The 27,484-nt window shown below is 36.4% G+C and overlaps 3 protein-coding genes across 6 annotated transcripts; 2 read left to right on the top strand and 1 right to left on the bottom strand.

Moving 5' to 3' along the window:
• Positions 1-857: 857 nt before the first annotated feature.
• Positions 858-4,604, top strand: echs1 (enoyl CoA hydratase, short chain, 1, mitochondrial). The gene is made up of 8 exons (XM_027174835.2): positions 858-1,238; positions 2,521-2,718; positions 2,819-2,946; positions 3,059-3,158; positions 3,255-3,359; positions 3,511-3,630; positions 3,897-3,964; positions 4,045-4,604. The coding sequence occupies exons 1-8, from the start codon at positions 1,148-1,150 to the stop codon at positions 4,108-4,110; spliced, it is 876 nt and encodes a 291-aa protein (XP_027030636.1). The 5' UTR covers positions 858-1,147; the 3' UTR covers positions 4,111-4,604.
• Positions 4,605-7,185: 2,581 nt separating this feature from the next.
• fuom (fucose mutarotase) lies at positions 7,186-10,615 on the top strand. 3 transcript variants are annotated; one of them, XM_027175105.2, is made up of 7 exons: positions 7,214-7,370; positions 8,815-8,926; positions 9,016-9,084; positions 9,180-9,250; positions 9,462-9,560; positions 10,025-10,098; positions 10,187-10,615. In XM_027175105.2, the coding sequence occupies exons 1-7, from the start codon at positions 7,335-7,337 to the stop codon at positions 10,251-10,253; spliced, it is 528 nt and encodes a 175-aa protein (XP_027030906.1). In that variant the 5' UTR covers positions 7,214-7,334; the 3' UTR covers positions 10,254-10,615. The 3 variants fall into 3 exon arrangements, with proteins under 3 accessions (XP_047668929.1, XP_027030907.1, XP_027030906.1); XM_027175106.2 differs by lacking the exon at positions 8,815-8,926 and having other exon boundaries at positions 7,204-7,370; XM_047812973.1 differs by lacking the exon at positions 8,815-8,926 and having other exon boundaries at positions 7,186-7,370; positions 10,025-10,615.
• Positions 10,605-14,506, bottom strand: si:ch211-217g15.3 (uncharacterized protein LOC368914 homolog). 2 transcript variants are annotated; one of them, XM_027175103.2, is made up of 5 exons: positions 14,430-14,506; positions 12,141-12,216; positions 11,976-12,042; positions 11,508-11,542; positions 10,605-11,424 (listed from the first exon to the last, which is right to left on the bottom strand). In XM_027175103.2, exons 2-5 carry the CDS (start codon positions 12,146-12,148, stop codon positions 10,911-10,913), a joined length of 624 nt encoding a protein of 207 aa, XP_027030904.1. In that variant the 5' UTR covers positions 12,149-12,216; positions 14,430-14,506; the 3' UTR covers positions 10,605-10,910. The 2 variants fall into 2 exon arrangements, with proteins under 2 accessions (XP_027030904.1, XP_027030905.1); XM_027175104.2 differs by having other exon boundaries at positions 11,976-12,016; positions 14,430-14,492.
• Positions 14,507-27,484: the final 12,978 nt, after the last annotated feature.

The following is a 27,484-nucleotide window of genomic DNA, read 5'->3' as shown; positions in this document are numbered from 1 at the left end:
ATGGACAGCTTTGTGACAGCAGTGGAGTCATTCAGATTCATGGGAACCACAATCTCCCAGGACCTGAAGTGGGACATTCACATAGACTCCATTGTGAAAAAGGCCCAGCAGAGGTTGTACTTCCTTCGCCAGCTGAGGAAGTTCAACATGCCACAGGATCTTCTGAAACAGTTCTACTCTGCCATCATTGAATAGATCCTCTGCACCTCAATTACTGTTTGGTTCAGCTTAGCTACCAAATTTGACCTCAGAAGACTACAGAGGGTAGTCTGGACTGCTGAGTGAACCAATGGCACAACTCTCCCCAACTCTTCAAGACCTGTACTTCTCCAGAGTGAGCAAAAGGGCAAAGTCAATCACTCTGGACCCCTCACATCCAGCACACGTACTCTGAACTGTTGCCATCTGGTTGAAGCTACAGAGATCTGAGCACCAGAACGACCAGACATAGGAACAGTTTCTTCCCTCAGGCAATAAATCTGATGAACAATTAACACACATGGAACACACAACACTTCAATTGCACATTTCACACTTGCACATTTTTACATACAAATTTTATATATTGTATACTTCTATTGCACATTTTCACACTTGCACATTTGTACATACAAATTGCCTATATTTGTATATGCATATTTCAGTTGCACATTTCACACCTGTACATGTGTACATACAATTTTGTCTATATTGTATATGTCATTCTGTTACACTGTGGAGCTTCTGTCACTAAAATAAATTCCTCGCTTGTGAAAACATGCCTGGCAATAAAGCTCTTTCTGATTCTGATTCTAATTCTGATGTCCTGTTTGTGCTTGATTTTTCCTGTAATATATGCAGTCACCAGAGGGAGGCAGTATAACTCTGTGAACATACTGACACACATGCTCATGTTATGTTGTAGGGAGTAAATCTCAACTGCTCGATTTTATTGTCTTTTGTGTCGTTTTGGATGAAGCTTTTAATTTTTTTTTTTTTAAAAATGAACATATTAATCTTTCCTTAATTAAAATAAATAAATGAAACCTTAAAAAAAGGCTAGCGTATACGGGTTGCTTATATAATATCTGGCAACCATGCGTCAGGGCTGTATTAGTGGCGGAGTGAGAGAAGTGCTGTCGAGGTGAAACACTGAAACAAGTGGAAAATGGCAGTGTTTTGCAGATCAGCCGCTTCAATTTTGAAACCCGTCCATTTATTGCCGTCTGCGCTTGCAGCTGTTCGTCAATGCAGCTCAGGTAAAATAATAAACGTGCTAATTTAACTTGCTCCTTTTTCAATGTCACACTGACCAGCAGCCAGTGCGGGGCGATGGCTAAACATGCTAACAGCTCGTAGCTGGCGGTATAACGTCAGATATAGTGTATAATCGCAGTTCACCTCTTTTTTTTGTCGGCGGAGAAACGTATTGTTGGCGTTCACGTCTTTGTTTCTGTGAACTTTTTATACTATAGAGTGTTATAACAGCTAAAGGTTGACACGGGTTAGCTACTTAACGTTCCTCAGCTAGCCGACCTTTTATTAACGTCCCTCACTACCTTCGGGGACTTGCTTTCTACAGGCACAATGAATAAGCAAAGTATAAACTCTCACGACCTTATTTATTATGTACACCTGCACTGCTTACTAAATGACGACTTACTACATGACTTAACCTACCAGTCTAAATAGGACGGTATATTGTTGTCAAAAGGAGAAACGTAGCTAACTCAGCAGTCGCCAGGTGACGCCACACACCTACACACTCATCATGCTCATTTACACAACAAACATAGTTACATGAAGATATTATAGATTATAAACACATTCAGTCAAGTTTTATAAGAATAGAAGCGTGTTCTTGAAAGTATTGTTTACATATTTATAAATAATTTTCAACCAGGACATGTTATCAGTGGAATGTTCAGGAATTGAAAGCTTTATAGTATTAATTAATTGACTTTCTGTGTATCTTTTCAATGTGTTTCTCTTGTTTTTCTGGTTTCCTCTCACATCCGTAAAAATGCATTGGCTTCACTACATTGCTACTGAGTGTGTGTGTGTGTGTGTGTGTGTGTGTGTGTGTGTGTGTGTGTGTGTGTGTGTGATGGTCCGTGATGGTCCAGGTTGTATTCCTGCTTCATACTAGGCGTTCTTGGGATAGGTACCTGATCCGATACAGCCATGTTGGTTTCTGAATGTCTGAATTAATGAACAATAATTACATAATGTTTCTAAAATATGTACTGAGGAGTGAAGAATTGTTCTGTCTGTGAAGTTTATATCACAGTTAAAGAGGGGTTATATGTATTTTGAGAACCGCTGGACCAGATGTGTCTAGCTAAGTGACTTGGAGTTTGGATATAATATTTTCTGCCAAGTCTATGACAGTTTTTTATCAGTCTGCCAGTTTTGTGGTCTGCAAACATTCAGTCAGCACTTAATCAAAAAAGAGGATTCTTCAAGAAATTAGTAAACAAAATGTCTATCCTGTGTGGAGTTCTTTCTCTAATATGAAATGTATCTTTGCCATTTTTCTAGGTGGACAGTATCAGTATATACTGGTTGACAAAAAAGGTGAAAAGAAGAATGTTGGTTTCATTCAGTTAAATAGGCCCAAGGCCTTGAATGCTCTTTGTGATGACCTAATGCTTGAAGTGGGTAAGGCCTTGGACATCTTTGAACAGGATACTGAGGTTGGTGCAATAATCATTACAGGCAGTGAAAGAGCTTTTGCAGGTATGCAACATGTGTTTAGACCTAATATCATATGAACATTTTTGTTAGACTTGAATGGTCATGTGCAATTCAGGTCACAATTAAATGTTGTTTTGTTTAGCGGGTGCTGACATCAAAGAGATGCAAAACAGAACTTTTCAAGAGTGCTTCGGTGGCAACTTTTTGGCACACTGGAACAAAGTATCACTGGTTAAAAAGCCAGTTATAGCTGCAGTAAATGGATTTGCTGTGAGTAAAGAATTATTTTTGACTTTACATTGGTATGTAGCTAATGTAACATCAAACATTAGCTAACATTAAAGTCAAAATCTTAAGCATTGAACCAGTCCTCTCCTTGTAGCTTGGAGGAGGTTGCGAGCTGGCCATGATGTGTGACATAATCTATGCTGGAGAAAAGGCACAGTTTGGACAGCCAGAAATCTTATTAGGAACCATTCCAGGTAAAGTGTGGGTTTACAAAGACACTGTTGTTATGGTACAATATTGATAAATTAGTGAAAGTGTAAATAATTTTTTTAATAACATTTTGTATACAGGTGCTGGTGGTACTCAGAGGCTCACTCGGGCAGTTGGAAAGTCACTGGCTATGGAGATGGTCCTTACAGGAGACAGGATTTCAGCACAGGATGCCAAACAGTCTGGTATGTGCTTATTATATACTTTGTTATAGTTTGTAGTTTGATAACATTTTCAGCATAAATGTAATGTAAGTGGAATGCACTGTTATTCCAAATTAAATAAGTAAGTAACCCATGCATATTGGATTTCTGTAATTTCATGTCCCCTCTGTAGGTCTTGTAAGCAAAGTGTTTCCTGTGGACCAGCTAGTATCTGAAGCAATCAAATGTGGGGAGAAAATTGCAAGTAATTCTAAGCTGGTGTCAGCCATGGCAAAGGAAGCTGTCAATGCAGGTGAATGTGATATTTCATGGGATTATTTTCCATAAAAACTCAAAAGTATGATGAGACATCTGCTTTTTATCAAACTATGTTAGAAAAAGCTTTCAGTATGCATTGGTTTGATCTTAACTTTTAAAATACTGCTGTTAGTTCTCTGGCCTTCTATGTGGAGTGATTGCATGGGGCCTTATCTAAGGCTTCTGGCTTTTAGATGGATAATATTCTGTGTTCTGGTACATTCTTGACATTTTTATCTAACAGATATGGTATACTTTCAGCATTTGAACTGTCCCTGAATGAAGGCAATCGGTTGGAGAAGAGATTGTTTCATGCCACCTTTGCTACAGTAAGATGTAGTATATTATAAATTAAAGACAGTTGTTTTAAGAACAATTTTAATTACTCCACTTATTGTTTCTTAAACAGGAGGACAGAAAAGAGGGCATGAGTGCATTTGTTGAGAAGAGGAAAGCTGATTTCCAGGACAACTGAAGGATCAGATCATAAGAGTGTTTCTTTTTATACACTATTAGTATGTGATCCAGTACTGTTACTGAAAGACTGCTATATATGTCAAAACTTAAGAGCATCTGAGGTTTGAAAGAAGCACCAGAATCAATAGTACAACACCCTGATATTTGCCTTTCTTCCAGCAAAACATTTTATCATTTAAACATAGCTGTTTTGCTTTCAACTGTTGTTGAAACTCTGATCATGACTAATTTTAATGACAAACATTAATTATAATGACTTTTGTAAATATCAGGTGACACCAGACTGGTGACTTTACTGATCTTCAAGCAGGTTTCTGTTTGTAATGCAAAATTTAATTTTGTAATAAATTTTTAGATAGAAAATTGAGGTAAAGAATAAATTGATTTCATTTGTTATGCTATTATGAAACTGTTATGCTATTATGTTAAGAAATGGTCTGCATTAGAATAATGACATCAAGACAGTAAAACCACAATGGTTTGGGAAATGTGGGTCACTGTGTATGTACATTTTTTACACACTAGGTGGTGATAGCACTATACAAGGCTGTAGAAATAAAGCATGTTTCCGTTCAAGACTGGTTGGCCAAGGTAGAGAAAACCACTGACGTTTGGCAGTTAGAAAATATTAGGAAGAACATTTATTCCGAGTTTGTTCAGTCACCACACTTCATCCCATTCTAAATATATTCTGAATTTTCTGCTTGTAGGTATAATGAGCGTTTAATGTGAAGGTTGTAGTTTTGGTTCTCCGGTTTTATTCTTGTTACAATGGTTAATATTCTGCTATGTGGTCCTAAGTTGGAAAATGTAAAAACAAGCGTAGGATTTATAATAAACATAAAAGTGTGTTTATAAACTATAACGATTATTCGAAAGGTCAGAGCACTACGCAAAATGTCTGTCAGTTTGTTTACCTATTTTAAAACTATTAATCTATTTTAGAATGTATTCATTCTGACATTTTATTACTTTATTATTATTATTATTATTATTATTATTATTATTATTATTATTATTGCACACTTGGACTAAAATTAAATAACTACATGAGTTGAACATGAAACAATAATTGATCAAAATATAAATATTTGAACGCCCAAGCAATTCGCAGAAATTTCACAGTACAAATTTTCTTCGTTCCTTTTTTGTAATTATTAATAAAGGTTTAATTAAAAAAGTAAAACAAGATTCCACAACATTTCCATTCAGTCATTCTATAAATTAATTAAAAAAAATACAATGTACTACAGGAAATAGTGTACACATCACTTTTACGCGTGGTTATCTTTAGGTACTTGAATTTTTAATAGATGTTTTGGTGAACTGTTTTCACATCACAACGTGTGGATCACAAAGGAGCAAGACAAATTTAATTATAAAACGACCCTTTTATTTCCACTATATCAGTGCGCTTTCTCACTCTTAGGATCTCAGGGTTTTCTTCACATGGCGACTTCCCATATACTCTCAAAAGTCCATAGCCTAATTGATTTTAATATTCATTCAATATTCCCCTTTAGTCGACTTTCTTCTTTGCCTCTGGAACAAAACTTTTGAAAGAGGCGAAAAAAAACTTTCTTCACATCGAAACAACACAAAGGTCTCCAAAAAGCGAGCAAAGCAGCAGTTGCGCTTTGAAGTCAGTCCCCTGCTAACGAAAGGTCAAAATAATAAATGTAGACCCAATTGAGGCGCTCTGCTCAGACAAAAGAGGCAAAACGTTACATTTTGGCAGAGGCAAACCCCTCGTAGCGTGATAAACTCATTAAAAAAGCAGAACCAAAGAGAGAGCAGCGTGGTGCCGCGCGTAAAGAAAAGAGCTTTCAAACTGATCAGACGCTCTTGGCTCCGGATGGTTTCTCCTCTCTACATCAGACTCTCTCTTCACTTCGCCTCCGCACTTCCATCACACGGAAGGGACAGGCTCGTAAGAAATATGTGCGATAGTTTTGTTTAAATATGCCAAGTTAGGGCAGTCATTTACACTCTGTAGAAAATTATTTACGGACTTTTTTCATTTTGCTTTAGATGCAGCTGAAAATAAGATTACAGAACTTTTTACTGATAACTTCATGGCTATTTATATGGCCACGCTGGGATTTAACATAAAAATATAAATAAACAAACAACAGAAAATCAAAAGAAACGCATCTATTTCTAAGTGAATAAAAATGAACGTTTTGGGACTTGTATATATATTGGGACATATATATATATATATATATATATATAGGACTTGTGTTTTCACCTTGCACATTTTTAATTCCATAACATTAACCTTGTTGTTCCTTTACAACAGTGTCTGCACATTTTTTTCAATGCCATAGCCTTAGAACGATTTACTTGTACTTTTCAACAATGTCCACACATCTCTGCACTGCTACAGCCTTTATATTTATTTACTGTACATATGTTTACATATATACCTATTTATATTATATGCTGTAGATATGTTCACATCTATCTATCTATCTATCTATCTATCTATCTATCTATCTATCTATCTATCTATCTATCTATATATAAAATGCTGTACATATGTTTACATTTTCATCTGCAGTTGTCTATTTGCACAATTGCTACTCTTTGCACTTCTGGTAGATGCAAAACTGCATTTCGTTGCTGTGTATCTGTACCATGCAATGACAATAAAGTTCTATCTATCTATCTATCTATCTATCTATCTATCTATCTATCTATCTATCTATCTATCTATCTATCTATCTATCTATCTATCTATCGCCTACATGTACGCGCACATGAAATAATTGATGCTTACAAACCTGTTTACATTCATTAGAAAACACTCCACTAAATGCAAGAATTAAAGTAAATAATAGTATTTACTACTACGTTGCCTATTTATTCTGATTATTTATATTTCTGTAAAAGATATTTTTAACCCTACTTGATTAGTCATTACAAACTAGAGTTAGTGTCATTGTGGAAAAGCGTATAGGTTAAATGAAGACATGTTGGTGTACACAAACATGTGTAAACACCTATTCTACAGGGTCTGTTAATTAGTTACTACAGCTTACATCCCAACCTGCTCACTGCTGTTCACATAGACAGCACGCGCACGTTCTCGGACCAATTGAGTGGCACGGTGTGATCACGTGACATCTTCTTTCACTTTTCTGTGAAATCTGCTGTCACCTGCTGTGGAAATGGTTGTGCTGAAAGGAATACCGTCAATACTTACACCTGAATTGTTGTATGCCCTGGCTAAAATGGGGCACGGAGACGAACTGGGTAAGCGCCATATAATCTCAAGCATGAAGTTACCTAACTATATAAATACGATGTTAAATCTGTTCAGGCTAATGTAGGCTAAACAATCCAGCGAATTCTGTCTGTTGCTACGTGTAAACAGGGTCGCGTTCAGTGCGGTTGATGGAATAAGCCATTTGAGCGGCGCACGTTTCTGACACGACGCTGTTTCACGCGTCGTGACGTAAGCGACGTTTTTCAACATGGCGGAACCACGGGATGTTTATTTAGTGTAACTCCATTCATACGGAATCTTTCCCCTCTCAACTCACACATACATTTAAGAGCACGTTTTTATTTCAGACGTCACGTCTATACATCTTTTGTTCTTATTATATTATCGCTGCATGCTAGCTCTTTTTAGTCTTTTATATGTTAGCTAGCTAAATTGTTTTACATATGTATTTACAAAAAGTGGATATTATGAGTGTCCGGTTTAATAGGAACACCTATTATTTATTTGTGTAGTTATCTAATCAGTCATGTCAGCAGCACATATATCATGCAGACACATGTCAAGTGCTTCAGTACATCAGACTAAGATTTTTTGCACATAACATCCTCTAGAGTTTACAAAGAATGTTGTGGAAAAACATGATGAAACTCTTTTTGACGAGTGAGATAAGAGGAGCACGAAAGGATTGGTCAGAGCTAACAGGAACATCGTAACTGAAATAAGTACAGAAAAACATCTCAGCATGCACAATACTTTATACCTTGAGGTTGTTGGGCAGTAGAAGATCACTCCTGTCAGCCGAGAACAAAAATCTAATATCATGGTCACAGACTAACCCCAGTAGAACAGCTAAAGATTTCAGATTTCCTTTCTTGGCTGACCGGAGTGGAACCCAATGTGATATTCTTCTGTTTTAGCCCATCTACCTCAAGCTTCAAAGCTTTGTGCATGCTGAGATGCTTTTCTGCTCACCACATTTGTAAAGAGTGATTATCTGATAAACTTTATCCTTCCTGGCAGCTCAAACCAGTTTGGCCATTTTCCTCTGACCTCTCTTATCAACAAGGTCTTTTCACCCACAGAACTGTCACTCACTCAATTTTTTTTTACCCCCACTCCGTTCTGTGTAAACTCTAGAGACTAGAGTTTGTGTGAAAATCCAAAATCAAAATTTTTGAAATGCTCCACACAGCCAGTGTGGCACCAACAACCAAGTCATTTTCATATATTCTAGTAGAAAACAGTATAAAAAGACCACTAACCAGATAAGATTTGGGTGGTGGATCACGTATAGTTGTGACCCTTACACTGAGCCATTCAGAGGTTTTTAAACACACTAGACCTTTTTGTACTCTATTAGACAGACTTACCTTGTTGGTTCACCTTTCAGATGTACAATCTAACAGTTGCTATTTTTTCTATACCCAGTCGTGTTAGTTATACTCTAGTGTAGTAGTTTTTGTCATTGAGATATTTGAACAGATCAGTAACACTGGTGCACCTGATACTGCTGTGCTGAAATTGATTGATCCACAGCTCAGATATCACCTGGTCAGTGGTCATCCACCTCCACTGATAGGAGGTGTAGATTCTCTCCTTTATTCAACATTACAGTATATGATTTACAGTAGTACATTAGGAAACATAAACTTCTTTTTTCTCTCTTTGTAGTTCTTGCAGATGCAAATTTTCCTGTCTCCTCCATTTGTAAATGTGGTCCCATAGAGATACGAGCTGATGGTAGGTATCCCTAAAAAAAGAGAGATGAAATTAAACATCATGATGTTAGTGTCTTTACTTATAAAACAAGTATTGGCTATGTTTCATTCATTTAGGGCTGCGAATTCCAGAGCTATTGCAAGCAATATTGAAGCTCTTTCCTCTTGATTCCTATGTTAAATGTCCGGTGGGTCATGCCAGTTTATGGCAAATCCTTTTGTACTGAAATGTAAATATCATATTATGTTCAATGTACTTTTTTGTGTTATCTCAGAACCCACATTGTAAGTTAAACTGTACTTGTTAAAAAAAATTCAACAACATTAAACATTTTGAAGCTAAATAAGGAGCTAAGCAAGGTTTATCCTTACAACACTGTGTAAATTCTGTTCTTTCAGGCAGCTGTAATGGATCTAGTGGATAGTGACAGGCAGCAGGGTCTTGTAGTTCCAGTGTGGTCCTTCTACTCTGCACTTCTCAAACAAGTGGGATCAGATGTAGGTTGCTGTGATCTGCTGTGCCTAGGACAGGATTATGTCTCATCGTTAACAATGATTTCTCACTCAGAGAAATATTTTCTTTTTTTTTATTTTGCTTTTCATTAATTGTGAAGTGGGCTGTGTTAAACAATATAATAATTCAGGTGGGCACATGTTGCTGCCTCACAGTCCTGAGCTTGTCTGTGTAGAGTTTCACATGTTCTCCTTGTGGATGTGTGGGTTTTCTCCTGGTACTCTTCTTCCCACATTATAGAAACATGCATGTCGGTGGATTGTCTAATAAATTGTCCCTAGGTGTGAATGAGTGTGTGAATTTGGGCATGGTTATGATTTAAAACAATTAAGGAATAAATAAATGAGTTCGCACATTAGATACGGCATGTTCATAATAGTTTATGCTTGAATAATTATACAGACATTATTATTATAAATTTATTTTCAATTTTTGTATGTTTTTCTAGGGGACTTTTGATGCAGTTGAAAGGTTCGCTTTTTATGAGCGTGCAAAGAAAGCTTTTGCTGTTGTAGCAACAGGGTACAGTATAATTCTCAGCTGCCATGAATCTTCACAGTTGTGTTTAATTATACCTTGGTATTATAAAACTTTCTTTTCTTTCCAACAGGGAGACTGCTCTATATGGAAACATCATTATCAAGAAAGGAGTCCTTCGTCCTGAAGAGCTTTGCTGAAGAATGCTAAAACATTCTTGTGACTACAGTTAACTATTTAAAAAAACCTTTTTAAGAATACAATTTTGTAAGAATAATAAAAAAAAAGAATAAAAAGACTTTAGCTTTGCTTTTGAGACACTGACTTTGTAGAAACCTCTGGAAAGGTTCTACAATTATGGATCGACAAAGACTTCGTTTCCCCAAACTAAGAGCTAGTGTTGTTCAGGCAGTTTGCCTGAAAAAACTTTTCCTTTTGGTTTTGGTGCTACTGCTAAAGTGAAAATATTTTGTGGAATTACAAATCATCATGTGCACAAAACATATGCCTTTTAAATTGTTTATAAATGAATTTGAAATAAAACACATTACTGTGCGTATAATTATTACTTTTATTCATTTGGCCTGCATTTCTATACATTCTAGAATTGAGGCAGCATATAATTCAAGCATACAACTGAGCAATTGAGGTTTAGGAGCCTTACTCATGTGTCACAGGTGGACCTGGCAGTACCGAGAAAAAAACATACAATTTTCAGATCATTATCAGAGCTTTAACTGCTGTGTGCAGATTGTCAAAATGAGACATACAAGGTTAAGAAGCTATTACAAATTCAAGCTATTACAATTTAAGACATTCTGCACATGGTTTCATTGATTAAAGTAAATTTTTCTTATTCAGCTATGAAAGAGGTGATCTTTGTCCTCTTCAGCTTCTGTATGAACATTCTTGTGGTGATCTTCTGGAAAGATGACTGGAACCTGGAACACTTGGCCTGTAAAATCTCCATGATACAGGCCATCTAGGTCTTCTTCTGGGGTCAAATACACAATTGATTCACGCAGTTCCACCACTTCAGACTTGTCAGCCTCTGGTATCTCAGGATGGACCACTATGTCTTTGAGGTCATCATGGTTCACTAGTCCTCGTATGTTATGGTAAACGTCATCTAGGTCCTTCTCGGCTTCTTGATAGAGCAGGCCTCGCCTATAGTACTGAGGTTCAAGGTAGGCTTCATCCTGCTCATTTCCAGCTAAGTGCTCAGGCTTATTGTCTTTCTGCTGGCGAAACTGCTTCATAGCTTTCCATATGGCCATATGGGGATCAAGGTCGAACTCTGTCAGATCCTGCGCCTCTACAGGTTCAACTTCCTTAAGTCCCAGCATGATCTTCTCATTAATATCATAAGACCTAGTGTGGTATTAAGAGGTTAGACTGATGGTATAAAGATAATAATGCAAGATGATAATGGTCAGAGAGAAAATGCAAATAACCTTGTATCTTGAACTGCTGTATGCTTTTCCTTTTCCTGTATAAGAAGGAAATCAGAATACTGATTATTATATTAGGATATTAACAAGCTTAATACAGTTTGGAAGCTTGTCTTACACACTGGACAAGTGTAGATATGTTTTTGAGTGGAAAAATGATTGATCTAATTTCAATCAATTTAACTGAAAAAAAGTATTTTTTTGGCATTAAATTTAGATATATTCACAATATATTTTAAGAATAAGGCATTTACGATTAAAGCAAATTGTTTGAGCTCAGGCTGGGGCTGCTCCCTTGATACAGTATACCTTACTGGTGAATGAAAGACATGTGACCGAGAGAGAGCTTTGGAATATTCTATTTAGTATATGAAGGTCATATTAATACAATTTAAATATGTATTTGAGAGTGCTCAATACTAACTACACAAGAAAAAGTTATGAAGAAAAAAATATTACAAATATACACACCCAAGATTTATATGGACTTGATGTGGTGCAGTACAGCATCACTGACAAGCAGAGCAGAACACAGGACCTTTATTATGTAAGAAAATGTTTTTTGTCTTTATACACAATAGACACATAATTTTTATGATATAAATGAAAAGAGTTTATATGCGCTTGTGTGCTTACCTGAACATCGTTGCTCCTGGTGTCTTTATCGCACGGTGAATAAAGTAATGGCTTGACACATGATCTTTTTTGTGTACTAGAATTGTCATAAAAAGAGTAAAGGTCAGTAGTTAAGCAATCATTTAGACTTTGGTCCTTAGAAGTATACAGTGTTATTATTATCCAATTTTCTTTGGTATATATTTCTTATATATAACCTTACTGTACAAAATAAAATAAAGTTCCTTTACTTGCATGTGCATGAGCAAAATAGTAAATACAAACAAACAAACAAATAAATAAATGGAAAAGATCAGGAAATAAACCCTTGTACAAGTCTTCTTTTTTCCATTATTTATGACCATGTATATGGCTGATTCAGAAAACAGACAGTCATTGAACTCGAACAGAAAACAACAGTGTAACAAATAAGAAACACTCCAAACAGATTTAGATAAACCAAAACTGTTGGTAGCTGTAATGTAACACTATAAAATCCTTCATGTAAATAGTCATATTCATCCCATTATAAAATTTTACCACGATAGTGTTTAATTGAACCGTTCTAAATAAACTTACATAAAACAAATGTGGCAGTATAATGTGATATACTAACGTGTCAGAAATAACTCTTTATTTACTGTACACATAATAAAATATAAAGCAGCAGTAAAGGAGCCACCATTCTGAATTCAGACAACACTAGAATTCACTGCATTAATTTAACATACATTTAACATACAAAGTATGTACAGACACTTTATTTCTGTAGTTTGTTAATTAGGAAATATAAAATTGATTATCTCAATCACATATTTAACAGAACTGCAGTTCTGCTTAGAGAGAGTCAGTCTTCTAATAACTGGATTTGCTAAACTAGAGAGACTAAGAGCACCCACACAATCCACACCCACCTCCCACAGAGCTTTGTGGGGGAGATTGAAGACAGACAAGTGTGTTGTGATCTCAGCGCCAAGTACTTGCCCTCATTAACCCAAGCAGCCTAAGTAACAGGACAATGTTTATTCAGTATGTTGGGTAGACATGAGGGGGTTGAGTCTGACTCACCCTCACCTGCCAAGCCTTGTTTACAGGCTAAACGGAAGAACTCTTCAGGGCATTAACCAACTGAGTAGCAAGTCAGAAATGAGTCTCTGGAAGCAGTAAAACTGGGTATGATAAAAGCGTACGATAACAGGACTCTAGTTTGTAATAGGGAGCTCATTAAAGATACAAGTTATAAATGCTTACAAATGCTCACTTGTCCTCCTTTGCAAAGTTTCATTATGCTGTCGGTGGTTAGACATTGAAATAGTTTCTAATAGTAATTTATTAATAGTAATTAATTATGTTTTCAATGGGGTTATATCAGTTTGATCAGCCACCTGGGCACTAAATCCAGTCCACTACCACAAGCTCTGGGGCATCTCTCCATACAAGGCTTTTTATTGTTTCTTACTAACATGCAACTTACACATGCTTATTATTAGAATGAGAGTAATTTTAATGTAGGAATTTTAATGAAGCTCCATATGTGCCCTTGATGTCTACTTTTACTGAACAGCAGCCATTAGTATATGGGATTGAGTAGTATGATGTTGTCAAAACTTGTTGTAAATCCATTCTTTAATCTGTTTATTTTAGAGGACAGAAAACCCATCTGAAACAGATTGCACATTTGAAGGAAGCCCTCTTATACACCTTAATGCCTTAAAAGTGGCCTCCATAAATACAAGAAGAAACGAAGCATATATTCAATATAGGACAATTCTAAATAGAATTTATAATAAATTTATTATTTCACTCAAAATGTATGCATAATCATACATCTATCAGTATTTCACAAAATAAGAAGTGTTATATAAAAATATATGAATTAATAAATAATAAAAAAATATGAATAAAAAAATTCAATTCTTCATTATGTATGGTCTCTTACATTAGCAGCATTTTGTGTGCTTCTGTGACACTTGGTCACACAGAATATGTGGTATTTTTTGTATATTCTTATATTCTTATGCAAAGGTAAAATAAGAAAAGAGGGGAGCAATGTTTTCCCCCTCTACCCAGCTTCATCTCTGTTTGTATCAGACAACTCTGCATTTCACTGGGTGAGGTACAAACCTCTGAGCCCCCTGCACAAAGTGGACGCACGCCCAACTGGGCTGCTTTTAATTATTACAACCCTGGCATAATTCTCCTAGCCATCAGCCGAGCAGTTGCTGAGTGACGGACTGTGGGAACAAATGGCCCACGGCATGGAACTAAATAAAGTGCTACAAAATATTTATTGGTGCCAGTAATACAGACCTCATGCTTGATCGAGCCCCTCTGCTTCCCTTTTTCTTGCTGCCAAAGACCCTTTTGCTTCTTGCAATAGAGCCTATGAGTGGCGGGAATTTAAGCAAAATAATACACTAATTGATTGCAGGCAGCATCTTACAAATGTCTCCAATTAAGGGAATTGGCTGGTTAAGGAACCCTGGAATTCTCTTTGTTAGGAGATTTATTGTTTGTCTGTAAACTAATGTGCATCATCTACTTCATTTAATACATTTAATTCCCAGACAGAATGTCTGCATTGTTTACCAAAAGCAGGCTTATTTTGCTTCAGCTTTAGCATTTAATTCCATTATTAGTCAGTATATTATTATTATTATTATTATTATTATTATTATTATTATTATTATTATTATTATTATTATTTGCTTATTTAATTGCATTTTGTTACTATTCTACTGATTCCCTATTTGGAAGATCAAGGTCATTTTGTTTCAGATATAACAGCAAAGGAACAATATAAATAAATACATACCTAATTTACTAACAGCACATTATTAACAATTATGCAAAAAAAAATAAATAATCACAAGATAATTTTTATTATATCACATAATTTTTGTTTTAATTTATTCAAATTGTTAAAGCAACTAAATAGGAATACAAATCTCTGTGACTTTTATAACAGTGGAAGGTATGGTAAGGATTATTAAAATAAAACTAATTTAAAATCCCCATATAAATGTTCAGTCTCCTTCTGTTTTAAAACTAAACACACAAACCCTTTATCTATCAGTATGGACAGATTATTAGATCTAGTCACAATATGATTTGCAAACCCTGGGTTTAGAGCTTGTTGACATCTTACTGTAACCACCGCTGACATATCCAAAAATACCAACACAAATGCTAGCACTCACATGCAGTATTGATTACTAACCTTAATTAAATATTATGATTTGCCCATGGCTTATGCCTTTCTTTTTTTGTAACAGGTGGGGGTCAGTTTGATTTGATCAGATTTGCTCATAAAACCAAACCTGACTGTATTTTCCTTGGCTTAGCTCCAATCTCCTACTGTGTATGTTCTCTTTTGAGCCTCTCCAGGAATGTTCCAGAGGTACACGGTACTCAGACTTCATGGCTCAGAGCGAAAGACGAGCTTTGTGTGAACGCATGCCTGAGGACACTGATGCTACGGGGCTGCATGGCAAACAAACTTGACCAGCTCATAATCATGATATATACTGTAGCATATTCTAATACTACACCGTGTTGATTAGACAGCAGGTCTCTCACTGCTTGTGGCATATAAACTGCCTGTGTTTCATGCTGGCCTGCAAACCACCATTATTTTTTAGACTGTCAACATTGGTGTTTTCTGAAAAATGTGAAAAAAAAGGTGTTTCTGAAACCTTTTTTTTTTTTAAATCTGTAATGTGCATAAAGCTCTGGTTTTATGTCTATATTAAACATTAACTACATAGTTTCATGAGCCATCCATGCTGTTTTGAGACACTTTTGAAATTTAAAAGACCTGGAGAACACTGAGTTGCTCAAACTTATGGGCTCTTGTGTTTCACAGTTAGTGCAGGCCTGATTTTAAGCATGGTTGGCACTAAATTTATGGGAGAACATTTTTAATTTCCACTGAATCGTGCAAAATGAGCACAGTAAAAAAAAAAAGCTAGATTTGTTTATCCACCATTGCAGTCTGACCTTATTTGTTTTAGTTGGTCACAGAGCAGTCTGTGGCATTGGAAACAGACAAGTATGCTACCTAGGTCTACATTCCTTCATAGATTAAACCCCTGGAAAAATTACAGGCCTGTCTTTAGAATCATGCATATCGCCCAATTGCTGTTTCTGCTCCTGCTTGGCACCTCACCAATTAATTTAGATGACAATCTTGACACATTGCTTTAAATCTACAAAACCACCATTTGTGTAAAGTTGACCTAGCTAAATATACAAAGTCTACATTAACAGCTAAGTGGCAGTAAATGATATTAACCAGTACGTGCTTTCTTGTCTTCAGAAGGATTCTGTTTAATTATTCAGATGTCATGACTGAAACATTTTCAGGCTGACAAATGTGTGTGGGTTTGATTTATAACAAGTTGATTGGTATCCAGCTGAGTATGTTTTTAATATAAGCAATACTGTGTAAATGTACTGATAGCTCACCAAAATCCTGCCAGTTCCTTGGTTTCATGTTTAGACATTATTTGACATTCAGAACAAGTCAGCATTTTACTTTTGCATGTTCTGAGACAGTAAACTAATTGTATTGCACACTGTTAAAACTTTTCAAAAGCGTTGACAGTTATGCTATGAAAAGAGTAGCAAAAATTCCCTGATCTCTGTGAATAAGTGTGTGTGTGTGTGTGTGTGTGTGTGTGTGTGTGTGTGTGTGTGTGTGTGTGTGTGTGTGTGTGTGTGTGTGTGTGTAAGTTTATTTGTTTGTTTTTTTACATACAACATATGCATACTTAATATTTTACATTTCAGAATTTACACACATGTGCAGCATCTGAGATATTGTTGCTAATAGTGTGTTTCATCAAGCTTGACTATTCAATATGCTCAGCCATCAGTCAATAATGTCAACATCTCAGACAAATCGCTTGGGCTAGCTGCACATAGTTGTGTGTGAAAACAACTGTTTGAACTTTTCCCAGAAGCTCAGCGACTGCAAATGAGAACCAGTGGCAGACACATACACCACTAACTTCCTCCGCTGAACTAAGGATGGCTCCATGTCGTCTGCATCTACTGTATCTACATTGGGTGCAATATTGGATCCATGTGTGGCGGCTTTCAACCATTCCTCCAGAAGAGGCTACACTTCCCATACATGCTGCCCCCTAGAGGACATTAGCTTAATTGAATTTTAAAAATGAAGAAAATTTCACAATATAAATATATATTATTTTTTAAAAATTTTTTATTGATTCCACAAATAAAGAAAATACACTTTTAGCAAATACAAAATAAATACATTGTAATATATATCTATAACTAATATGTAACTGATGTTTCCAAGATGACCTGTTAATTTTTTATATGAAGCTATGATGTACAAAATGAATTATTCATTTAGTGTTAATATGATATTTCTCATCATCTATTAGATGAACTGCAAACCAAGCAAATTGCTCATTATTGCTCTTAACGTTGATTTTAATCTCTAACATATAAATGTGTGGTTTATGCAGGCACTAATGATTCCATCAAAACCAACATCAGAGAAATAGAAACAGTGCAAAAATATTTTATACTTTATTTCATATTCACAAGCATATTATGTTTTAAAAGTAAACATTTTAAAAGTCAGTAGAATGATCTATATCATCTCACCCAAGTTTACAACTGTACATTCATCATGGCTTTAAGAAGCATTAAATCACTCCCTTCACCATATCTTTCATTCATTTACATTGTTGTGGAGCGAGAATCAAAAGCCATTACATTTATTAGTAAACAGTTTGCCCAAATGTAAGCACACCCAATGCTTTTCTTTCATCGTAGTCATAAAGGAAGCAGTAAATGCTCTCTTTGTTTGACCTGGTCCTAAGCGCAAATATTGTCATTAGTTGTATACCAAATCTCTTAATGACATCCTGTCATTAAGCTAAGGCTAATAGACTAATGGTACAAATGAATTATAAAAGAGCAGCATTGGTTTCCATTAACGTCAGGCTCAGAGTGAATAGCTGGTACACGCTGGTTTAATTTAGAGCATGCAAGCTCTCGTTCTGACCCAGACGATGAGAAAATCACTGCCAGCTCCATTTGGATAAGGCTGTGCCTGTTGAATCTCAGGTGGAGGGAGGGGGTGCTGCGAGGGGGATCACTGTTGGATTTTGATTTCTGTTATGATTGAGCAATTATCAGGGCACTCTGAGCAAGCCTCAGCACAGGATCAGTTCCACACAGAGTGGAGTTCAAACAAATAGTCATGATTTGTAGAAGACGTTTCTGTCAAAACCATGCCATGGTACAAAAACAGCTGATGTAGGTCAGCACAAACTAACCTGACTGACCAAATCAGCTTGAGCTTCTAAGAGGAGGGTAAAGAAACAGTTTCACATTGAGCCATAACTCTGTATCTGCATCTAGAACTAATATGTTTGTCATATATTACTTTGGATATTTACAACTACACACATGAAATCCAGCATATAGAATCCTAATATGAAGCAGTGGGTGCCAATTACCCTAACACATTAAAGGAAAGAGGTGAAGGCATGTTTCACCCTTAAAATTCATTCAAAGCTATTTAAAGATAGAATCTTCGTTTATATTTGCATTGAAAAAAAAAACATTTCCACTGCATTCCAATTTCTAATGCTTTCCAATGCGTTAAATGTTATGTTTTTTTTCCACAACAATCTACTACATGCTCTGAGCTAATCACAATGTCCTGAAGCATGTTAGTTTAGCATATTTTAACTTTTAAAAAGCAGCAATAAGGGGAAAAGTGACTTAGAACTGTCAGCAAATAATGACTATTGGCAACAAAGCGTGACATACTCATGCTGGCTTAGGCTTTGCGATGAATAGAATGCCAAGAATAAATTGTCTGTCTGTAACGATTTAAAGGCAGCATTATGGTGTGATTTGTGCACAGAAAACTGATATTTTGGGCCAGAACATTTTCCAAGTGTAGCAGCTTGCAGCAATTTAATTTATATGGGGGAAAACCACCAAAACAAATATTTGACTGTGTTCCCATATTGAAATGGATTTATTTATATGGATTAATTTGGCTCAAATGAGCAGTTATAAAATTTTAGCTCTATCTAGGGACCTGGGGTCTGTGCAGAAAGCATCGTACAAATTTTACAGTATGTGCAATGTATGTGCTAAACATTTTCCTGAGCTATGGCCTTGTTATTAATACATGCATTTAAATATATTTGAATTTTCCATAAAAATATTATATGTGCAATCACTATACACACACAAACACACACACACACACACACACACACACACACACACACACACACACACACACACACACACACACACACACACACACACAGAGAGAGAGAGAGAGAGAGAGAGAGAGAGAGAGAGAGAGAGAGAGAGAGAGAGAGAGAGAGAGAGAGAGAGAGAAGTATGTCTATATTTGATTATATTTTGAAGTATTGTGAGTACATCTGATGAATAGATTTGATGGGTTAGATAGCCTGGACATTATAATATAGAGCATATACATCTGTTTGATTAATGAACTTAATGCTGATAAGGATAACAAATAAGAGAAAATTCAAGGTGCATATTTTTGAGTTTGATGGATAGTTACTCCTTAAATGCACATGAATGCTTGTACTTTATATTTTGTTTATGGCTAAATAAATCTTGATTATACTTCGATAAACAAATGTACACAGTTAAAATTTGATATACACAGCTTAGGTTGCTACCAGTGGTTATTGTATTGGGTTTGTAATTGTGTATGAATGCATGTTGGCTTCCATTTCAAATTCAGGACTGTTAGAGATACCAGAAGAGATATTGTATAAGATACTGTAGATGTACCATGTTGACTTACTATGTATTTATTTATTTGTTTATTAATACTTGAGATAACCTTGCTCCTTAATTTGGTTTTCAACATGTCACATCTGAAAATCCACAATAAAACCGTCAGTTTTTTTTATCAATACATAAACTGCTGATTTTGGTGGCACTATGTTACTTTTCAACCCTTTTAGTGCTTATTTAAGCTTAAACATGACTATGGGCATGAGGAAATAGCCAAGTACAATTCATATAATTCTTAATTTTATCTTATTTGACATCCTTCCTGCTGAAACTGCCCAGCTTGGAACAGCTATCTTATGTCAAATAATGTAAAAAATATACTCAACTGTTCAGTGACTAGCATGTGAGTGTGGTTCTAAGCTTCACCCAACACCACAACAAAATTCCACATTTGTTTGGCATATGTGAGTAATTACGAATAACACATTTGGCAGACTGCATTGTAATTTTGAGGATATCGTTGCAATGTTTGGCCTACAGTCTCTAGGCCATATAATTAACATTTACAACATGTTTTTAAGTATATACAACCACGAGTGAATAAAGCTGCAGATTTTTAATTAATCTTTTGAGCACCTAGTTTAAACATACTCAGGGGTTTAATTGGAACATTTATTCTTCAAACGTATAATGATTTAATTATTGGAAGGAATTAAACTCTTTTTGCACAGTTTGATTTTTTAAGAATCTAGTCTACAGCTGCTATTATAAATCCAGTGCTTGCACTTGTAAATAACACAAATAATAGATGAGAATAAATCATCTTCTCAACAAAAATTCTACAGGATAATACTACATGTTCTCTAGTCAATAATTGTTCCCAGATAGTTGTAAATGGTTCCTTGATATATGTCCTTGACATGGTTAAAGCAAATATCCTCACATATGCTCTGTTATACAAATTAAATACTAAGATGATAAGCTCTCTATATTTAGATTTTTAGTTATAAAATCACAAATAGCTATGCCAAGGCTTCTACATCTCTGCTGGTGTAATTTACATTTAGGGGCAGAGCAAATACTAGGAAGATTTATTGTAATAAAAGTATAAATAATGTGCCAATTTCTTGCTCAATTAAGCATGGAAATATCCACCAAAATGTACTCAGGTTGCTACTTATAAATAGACTCAAACAATAAAAAGTAAACAGTTATGTTCTTGTCAAAAGTAACTTGCTTGTCTAAAACTGTTAGAAGATAATATTTGTTTTAATGAAACTACAGTACACCAAAACAACAACTAAACTAAAACAAGAAAACATTGTCTCTTAGTAAGTTTGCTGGTTATAGCCAATGACTAAATTTGTACACTATTAAATTAATTTAAAGTAAAATGTCCAGTAAATAAACTCTGTTTACTATTAGCTAGAAATTGACCTGCCAATAATTTTAACTGCTCAAATTGGTGCTAGTCTAACCCAGAATAAGCAAATAAGCTAAACATCTAAATATAGCCAGTTAATGTTTCTAATTATCAAAACCTACCTTAACATACCATTTCAAATTAGGGTTGGTGCCTTCTGGGGCAGCAAAGTAGACACCTACTTTTATATGAAAATTTGCTATCTACAGTATATTGAAACACTTTTAACGCAAAATTCAAAGTCACCTGGTGGCTCATGAGGGACACCTTGATAAATCGGTATGATTGCAGTGATGCAGAAAGTATAAAGACATAAAATTGTCGTTAAAAAGTAATTAAGTAATTACCTTGATGACATGCAAGAAAAGTATAAGTTTTTTACTATACTTAAAATAATATTTAAGTATAGTAAAAAAAATAATTAAAAATTCCTCAATTATATTCCATTCTTGTTCACCACCATGTGCAAATTAAGTTAATTTAAATGCACTTTTCTCTTAAGTCAATGGGCATGAGTGACTATAATCTGAACCATCGCCACCATGGAATGGAAGACATGATGCAGTTTTAACTGCATTTTAAAAGCATTAATTACGAGCAATTCAGCAGATCTCCACGAGAACTTGAGATTTTACTATGAACAGGCCAGTGGCAATTCTGTAATAAATTCACCTTTTATTCCCTTTGGAAAAAGTACCTGGAGAATTTGAACCAGCAAAATGAGCAAAGCTGGATTCAAAGTAAATCCAATAAAGGTATGAAATGATTGCCTCATATTTAATGAAGACCATCTGCCTTTTAAGTTGTCACTATTGTCATGCGTGTAGTCTTTATTATTTCTCACAGAAAAGTCTGGTCAGAGTATCTTCTACCCAACATTCTCACTGTCACCTATAATTTAGAACGGATTTATAAGCTTATAAGCATTCCTGCCCCCTACAAGCTCACACACACACACACACACACACACACACACACACACACACACACACACACACACACACACGCACACACACACGCACACACACACACACACACACACACACACACACACACACACACACACACACACACACACACACACACACACACACACACACACACACACACACACACACACACACACACACACACAAATGAATAAATAAAGCCACATAAAATGATGTATAAATGACATGAATATACTGTAAACAAAGAACCTAAATGTCAGAGCCACATGATAGCTGATAAAGACAGGCATTCCACCGAACAGACCTGTAATACCAGGTGATTAGATAGGACAACAAACCCACATGTGTTTTATTGCTTTGAGCTCCAAGGGTGTAGTAAAGTACAGGAAAACAGAGGGGGTGGATTATCATGAGCCCCAACTCATCTTTAGAGGAGCTCGAGTTTGCCCATTGTCTGAATGCAGGAACGAACCCCACTCTGTGGCGCCAAGCTGACATGGCAGAATGCTGTCTGGGTCAGTGAGTCACCTGGCACCAGGAGTAATGGCAAGCAAGGGTGTGCTATGTACAGTCGCAGCCGGGCACCAGGGGCCACAATGGCGACACTGAAACACTCCCCTCCTCGTGTGATGACAGGCCAATCTTTGCACAACAATGCCGTATAATTTGTGAGAGGGCCCTGCTGTGAGAGCAAAGATGGGTAATTAAAGTGAGAGAGGACAGTCTGTGATGCACGCAGAGCAGCACTGATGACAGCCATCAGCTGACTGCTGTATAGAGCCTTGTTATATGCTCCATCGTCGTGGAACTAAATGAGCTCTCTAACTTTGAGCTGAGCTCGGTGGCAGTGGAGAGTGAAAAGTGTGGTGTATGTGTGTCACAAGCCTGAGAAAGGAGCCAGGGTAACTATTGTCCTTCTGGTGCTCGCTTTCGTGGGAACAGCTTTCTGATCATGGAAAAGGGGAAGTTATTACCAGCCTTCGTTCAGCTCACCTACTAATGATACTGGTCAACAAAGCCAGCTCAGTCCCACTGTCTGTCACAGACATCGTGAGGCCAAGCACTCTACGCTACCCTAACTGCTGAATTAGGAACGTTCATTTGGCTATTAACTCATGAATGGAGTCCTCTCTCTGCTTGGGCTATAAATGTAAGACTCTTTATGCTCTTCAGGAGGGTTTAGACTTTGGGGAATATGATTGGCTCTATTGTGGTTGAGATAATCTGCCTTGTCACTTAACAGCTTGGTTTGTGGTCAAAGAGATGGCACAAACCCCCCTCAGAGTAATGGGCATTAATAACACCAATAGAGAACACCCATTTGTGCACCCAATGACCATTAAGCTGCTTAAGAACTGAATATGATAGGACTTAAAGTAGAAAGGGAAATGACTGAGACTATTCCTGTTGTTTATGTGATGAGTGACTTAGCAACAATGGCTGATTTCCACAGTGAACTTATAATGAACATATTTTCTGTATTCACATATGAGTTTCAGACCTGAACATTAAACTCTATGCCAAATATTTTCTCTGCTTGGTCACACACTTTGGAGTTGGGACCCCTGTGCATCTGTATAATAGCCTAAATTACTCCCAGCTTCATAAGTGCTCCATCAGGCCACATTGACAAAATTCTGATTGGATTGGTCATTACTTTGTTCTGAACTGGGTTCCAGACTTATATATTTTTGTTCTTCACACTTCACCAATGTCTTTCTAAGTTGTTGCGCGATACAGCTGCATTGGGGTTTAATTATTTCTATTCTCACTCAGTGCAGATGTGGCTGATACACAAGATATATGTGTGTGTGTGTGTGTGTGTGTGTGTGTGTGTGTGTGTGTGTGTGTGTGTGTGTGTGTGTGTGTGTGTGTGTGTGTGTGTGTGTGTGTGTGTGTGTGTGTGTGTGTGTGTGTGAAAAAGTGGGTCGCTGGAACCACTTGGCACAGCCTTCAGCAGACTGTGGCTTCCCCTCGCAGACAGCACACTTCCAACTACACTCCAGCACTCATATTCACTCAGAGGCAGCCAGTCTGCTGACAGACACTTGATTTACGATCGCTTTGCTGAGTTTTACTGCAAATGTTAATGTGACAGAAACTATTGACTTGGGGAAGTAATTCTGCTGTGGGTCATAAAGTGTAGTGTAAAAGTGGTTGTGCTTTCATGAGAAGTGCACTTGATGATATGTTTATAACGTTATCATAAAACTTTCTTCACTAGTCCTTTTTCTGTGTGTGATTCAGCCAAATAAGACTTCCACACCCTGTTGAATCAGAGGAAACACACTGAACACCCAGTAACCTGTCAATACATATTTAAGTGCAGCTATACCAACTGATGATAGAGTTACACGAATGCTTACACAAACTCTTTCTACAATACATAGTAGAATTTAAAGATAACTCTCATATCCCATAAACAAAAGCAGCCATACATATATTTTGTTTAAACTGAGTCCTACAGTCATTTTAACTAGGTTCTATTAAATTGCTTAATTATACATTCTCTCTCTCTCTCTCTCTCTCTCTCTCTCTCTCTCTCTCTCTCTCACACACACACACACACACACACACACACACACACACACACACACACACACACACACACACACACACACACACACACACACACACACACACACACCTATACTTTCTCTCACACAAACACATGCATAAACATCTGGTACCATTTAAATCGGTTTTAATAGCTATTTACTGTGATCTGTACTTTTTATTTAAACACATTTTCCACTCGGCTAATGCTAATGTTTCATAAAACCCCCATTTCAAAATTAGATTATTGTTGTGCCAGCAGTTAGAACATTAAGTGTTGCACATGCATGTATAGTGATGTACTTAAGGCTTGGAAACAGTTGAACAACAATTATTTTTGATATGTGGCTATCATCCCTTCCTCTTCATAACAGCCCTGGGCAAGCCTTAATGATAAACGCAACTATCCCAGAGAGAGAGTATGCAGGAACCATGCAGTTTTAATAAACAGTCATGAGAGCTGGCCAGGCTGCAATTCTGAGGTCAGCTGCAGTTCTGTCATCTCCATCAAGGATGTAGCACTGTGCACCGTAAGCCCCTCTGCTCCGAAACCTGAAACTGCACCGGCACAACGGGACATGTGTTCGCTCTTACTCTAATGTGAAAATGGACACTCAAACATTCAACTGTGACCTGTTTTATAGTTTTACACACTCACAGAGCCCTATAACCCCTAATAGGACACACAAAGCTAGGTTACAGAGGCAAAGCACTCTTCCAGCTGGATCAGGAAGCACAGACAGAGAACAGTCCTAAAATGTTAGTAAACATTGCTGGACTGTACCAATAGTCAGTCACATAAGCTACCTCATAATAAATAAGATGAAGCAGGTATGTCAGAACAAGCCAGATTGTGTTAATGTTTATCTTTTGTATAAATGTTGTAATACCTATACAGGCACCAAAAACATTTAATAACATTCTTTAAACACATACTTTTTAATGCATGTTGTCTTATTGGATTAATAAAATATGTTTTATTAGTCATTGTTCTGCTGCTATGGTAGTAACAGAAGACATCTAACAGATTTACAAATGAACTAATTTGTCATTATTCTTTAAGCATATAATACATTCAGGTTTACATAAGGCACATTGAGCAAATCCTGAAAAGGATTTATTTGAGATCTTGCCTCAGACATTTTCAGGCAAGTCACATCATGTTTACTAAAATTTTAAAAACATACATGTTAACAAAAACAAACAAACAAAAAACTCAAGGACGAGAACTTCTTCAAGCCTGAGAAGTACGATTATCATCTAATCTCACTGCTTGTCTACACAAATCACACCAACTCCATGCCAAAGCACTTAGCTCTTTAGTAAACTACGTCTCGTAAGGAAAAAGCCTTTGTCTGTTATGGATTTTCTGCTTTGTGTTTTGGCAGCAGAGCAACAGCTGGCAGGCTGGACGCTCCTAGTTCACTTGTCAGAGCGAGATGAACACGCTTCTTTTTAAGATAATTACTCCATTCAGGGGTTTGACAAGTACATAATTGATATGAAATGAGTGACTCATTGTTAATTGGTCTAGGTTGACTTTATGCCAAGTGTGAAGAGAAAGAATATAAAAATGACTTATAATTATTGTATTATTTCATGTTAACAGAACATGGTCTAATAGGCTAATAGAAATATTTGCCATTTTGTACTCTATTTCCTAAAAAACATGCAATTCAGTCAAAACAATAACTTAGTAAATGCACACCATATGCATTTCTATATTTTCTTAAAAGATTTCCTTAAAAATAAGAGTAGAATCAATACATTGCCGCACTAAGCAGTGGAATGTGAATTGTTCTTGGTGGCTGTAATCCATCAGTGATAAACACAAGTTATGTCCTTTTGGCTAACAAAAATATGCAACATTTGAGGGCACCATTTTTCATGTTGTTGACAGATAATGAACAGATATTTTCCAAGATTCAACTGACTTTTACACAAAAGTTTAAAAACTGCTACAGTTCTGGCTGCTTTCCTGAATTTTATTGCTCTCCATGGAGCTAGAAAACTAAATTCAGAAAGCACTTTCCACGCTTCAGATAATTCCAGTCAATATTTGTAGTCATGTTATGTGCTAAGAGAGCAATTAATTGCTGATTGTGAATAAATTAATGATTGAGTGTCATATTGTTTGAAGGGTCATACTATGCATTTAATTATTATGACATCCATCACAGCAAAGCATGGCTTAGCCTTTGAATTTTTGACCTAGAGCTAATAATGGAGTTCACAGTTTGTACATAATAAAAGGGAGAGAGTATAATACCACTAAAAGCAGAGCAATAAGTCAAAGTGAACGCCCACTCTATTTTATTTTTTTTTCTAAGATCTCTCAGCTCTTTCAGTTTAGGCCAGAGGCAGCGTGGGGTGGGACACATGGCTGGCGCTTAGTCAGGTGAAAGTGTCTCCCCCACACTGGCGTCTGAAAGGCCTGTCTCCAGGTCCCACTGTGTCCCTGCTTGCCAGCTGGAGCCCCCTGACCCCTCCAGTCCAGTCACTGAGCACAGCAATGCCAGCAGGGGAACCTCTTCAGGGTCACTGAACTCACTGTGAGAGTACGGCTGGACTCTTAATGCACGACTCTAACAATGCATGACTTTTAATGCAGTATAGCATATCTTGCTTTATGAGGGTCACTGAACTCATTGTTTGCATAC

This window comes from Tachysurus fulvidraco, chromosome 4 (assembly GCF_022655615.1).
Source record: "Tachysurus fulvidraco isolate hzauxx_2018 chromosome 4, HZAU_PFXX_2.0, whole genome shotgun sequence".
Lineage (NCBI taxonomy): Eukaryota > Metazoa > Chordata > Actinopteri > Siluriformes > Bagridae > Tachysurus > Tachysurus fulvidraco.
The sequence above is the reverse complement of the archived record's forward strand: the minus strand, read 5'-3'. Positions and strand labels throughout refer to the sequence as shown.

What these genes read in the sequence shown, in the direction of transcription:
- echs1 (XM_027174835.2), top strand. Translation starts at nt 1,148, where the DNA reads ATGGCAGTGTTTTGCAGATCAGCCGCTTCAATTTTGAAACCCGTCCAT. An exon ending in TGTTCGTCAATGCAGCTCAG is followed by an intron (nt 1,239 to 2,520) that starts GTAAAATAATAA and finishes CCATTTTTCTAG; the next exon opens with GTGGACAGTATCAGTATATA. An exon ending in CTGCAGTAAATGGATTTGCT is followed by an intron (nt 2,947 to 3,058) that starts GTGAGTAAAGAA and finishes CTCTCCTTGTAG; the next exon opens with CTTGGAGGAGGTTGCGAGCT.
- fuom (XM_047812973.1), top strand. Translation starts at nt 7,286, where the DNA reads ATGGTTGTGCTGAAAGGAATACCGTCAATACTTACACCTGAATTGTTG. An exon ending in GGGGCACGGAGACGAACTGG is followed by an intron (nt 7,371 to 9,015) that starts GTAAGCGCCATA and finishes CTCTCTTTGTAG; the next exon opens with TTCTTGCAGATGCAAATTTT. An exon ending in TCAAACAAGTGGGATCAGAT is followed by an intron (nt 9,561 to 10,024) that starts GTAGGTTGCTGT and finishes ATGTTTTTCTAG; the next exon opens with GGGACTTTTGATGCAGTTGA.
- si:ch211-217g15.3 (XM_027175103.2), bottom strand. An exon ending in CAAGTCCATATAAATCTTGG is followed by an intron (nt 11,543 to 11,975) that starts GTGTGTATATTT and finishes CTTCTTATACAG; the next exon opens with GAAAAGGAAAAGCATACAGC. An exon ending in ACAGCAGTTCAAGATACAAG is followed by an intron (nt 11,425 to 11,507) that starts GTTATTTGCATT and finishes ATACCACACTAG; the next exon opens with GTCTTATGATATTAATGAGA.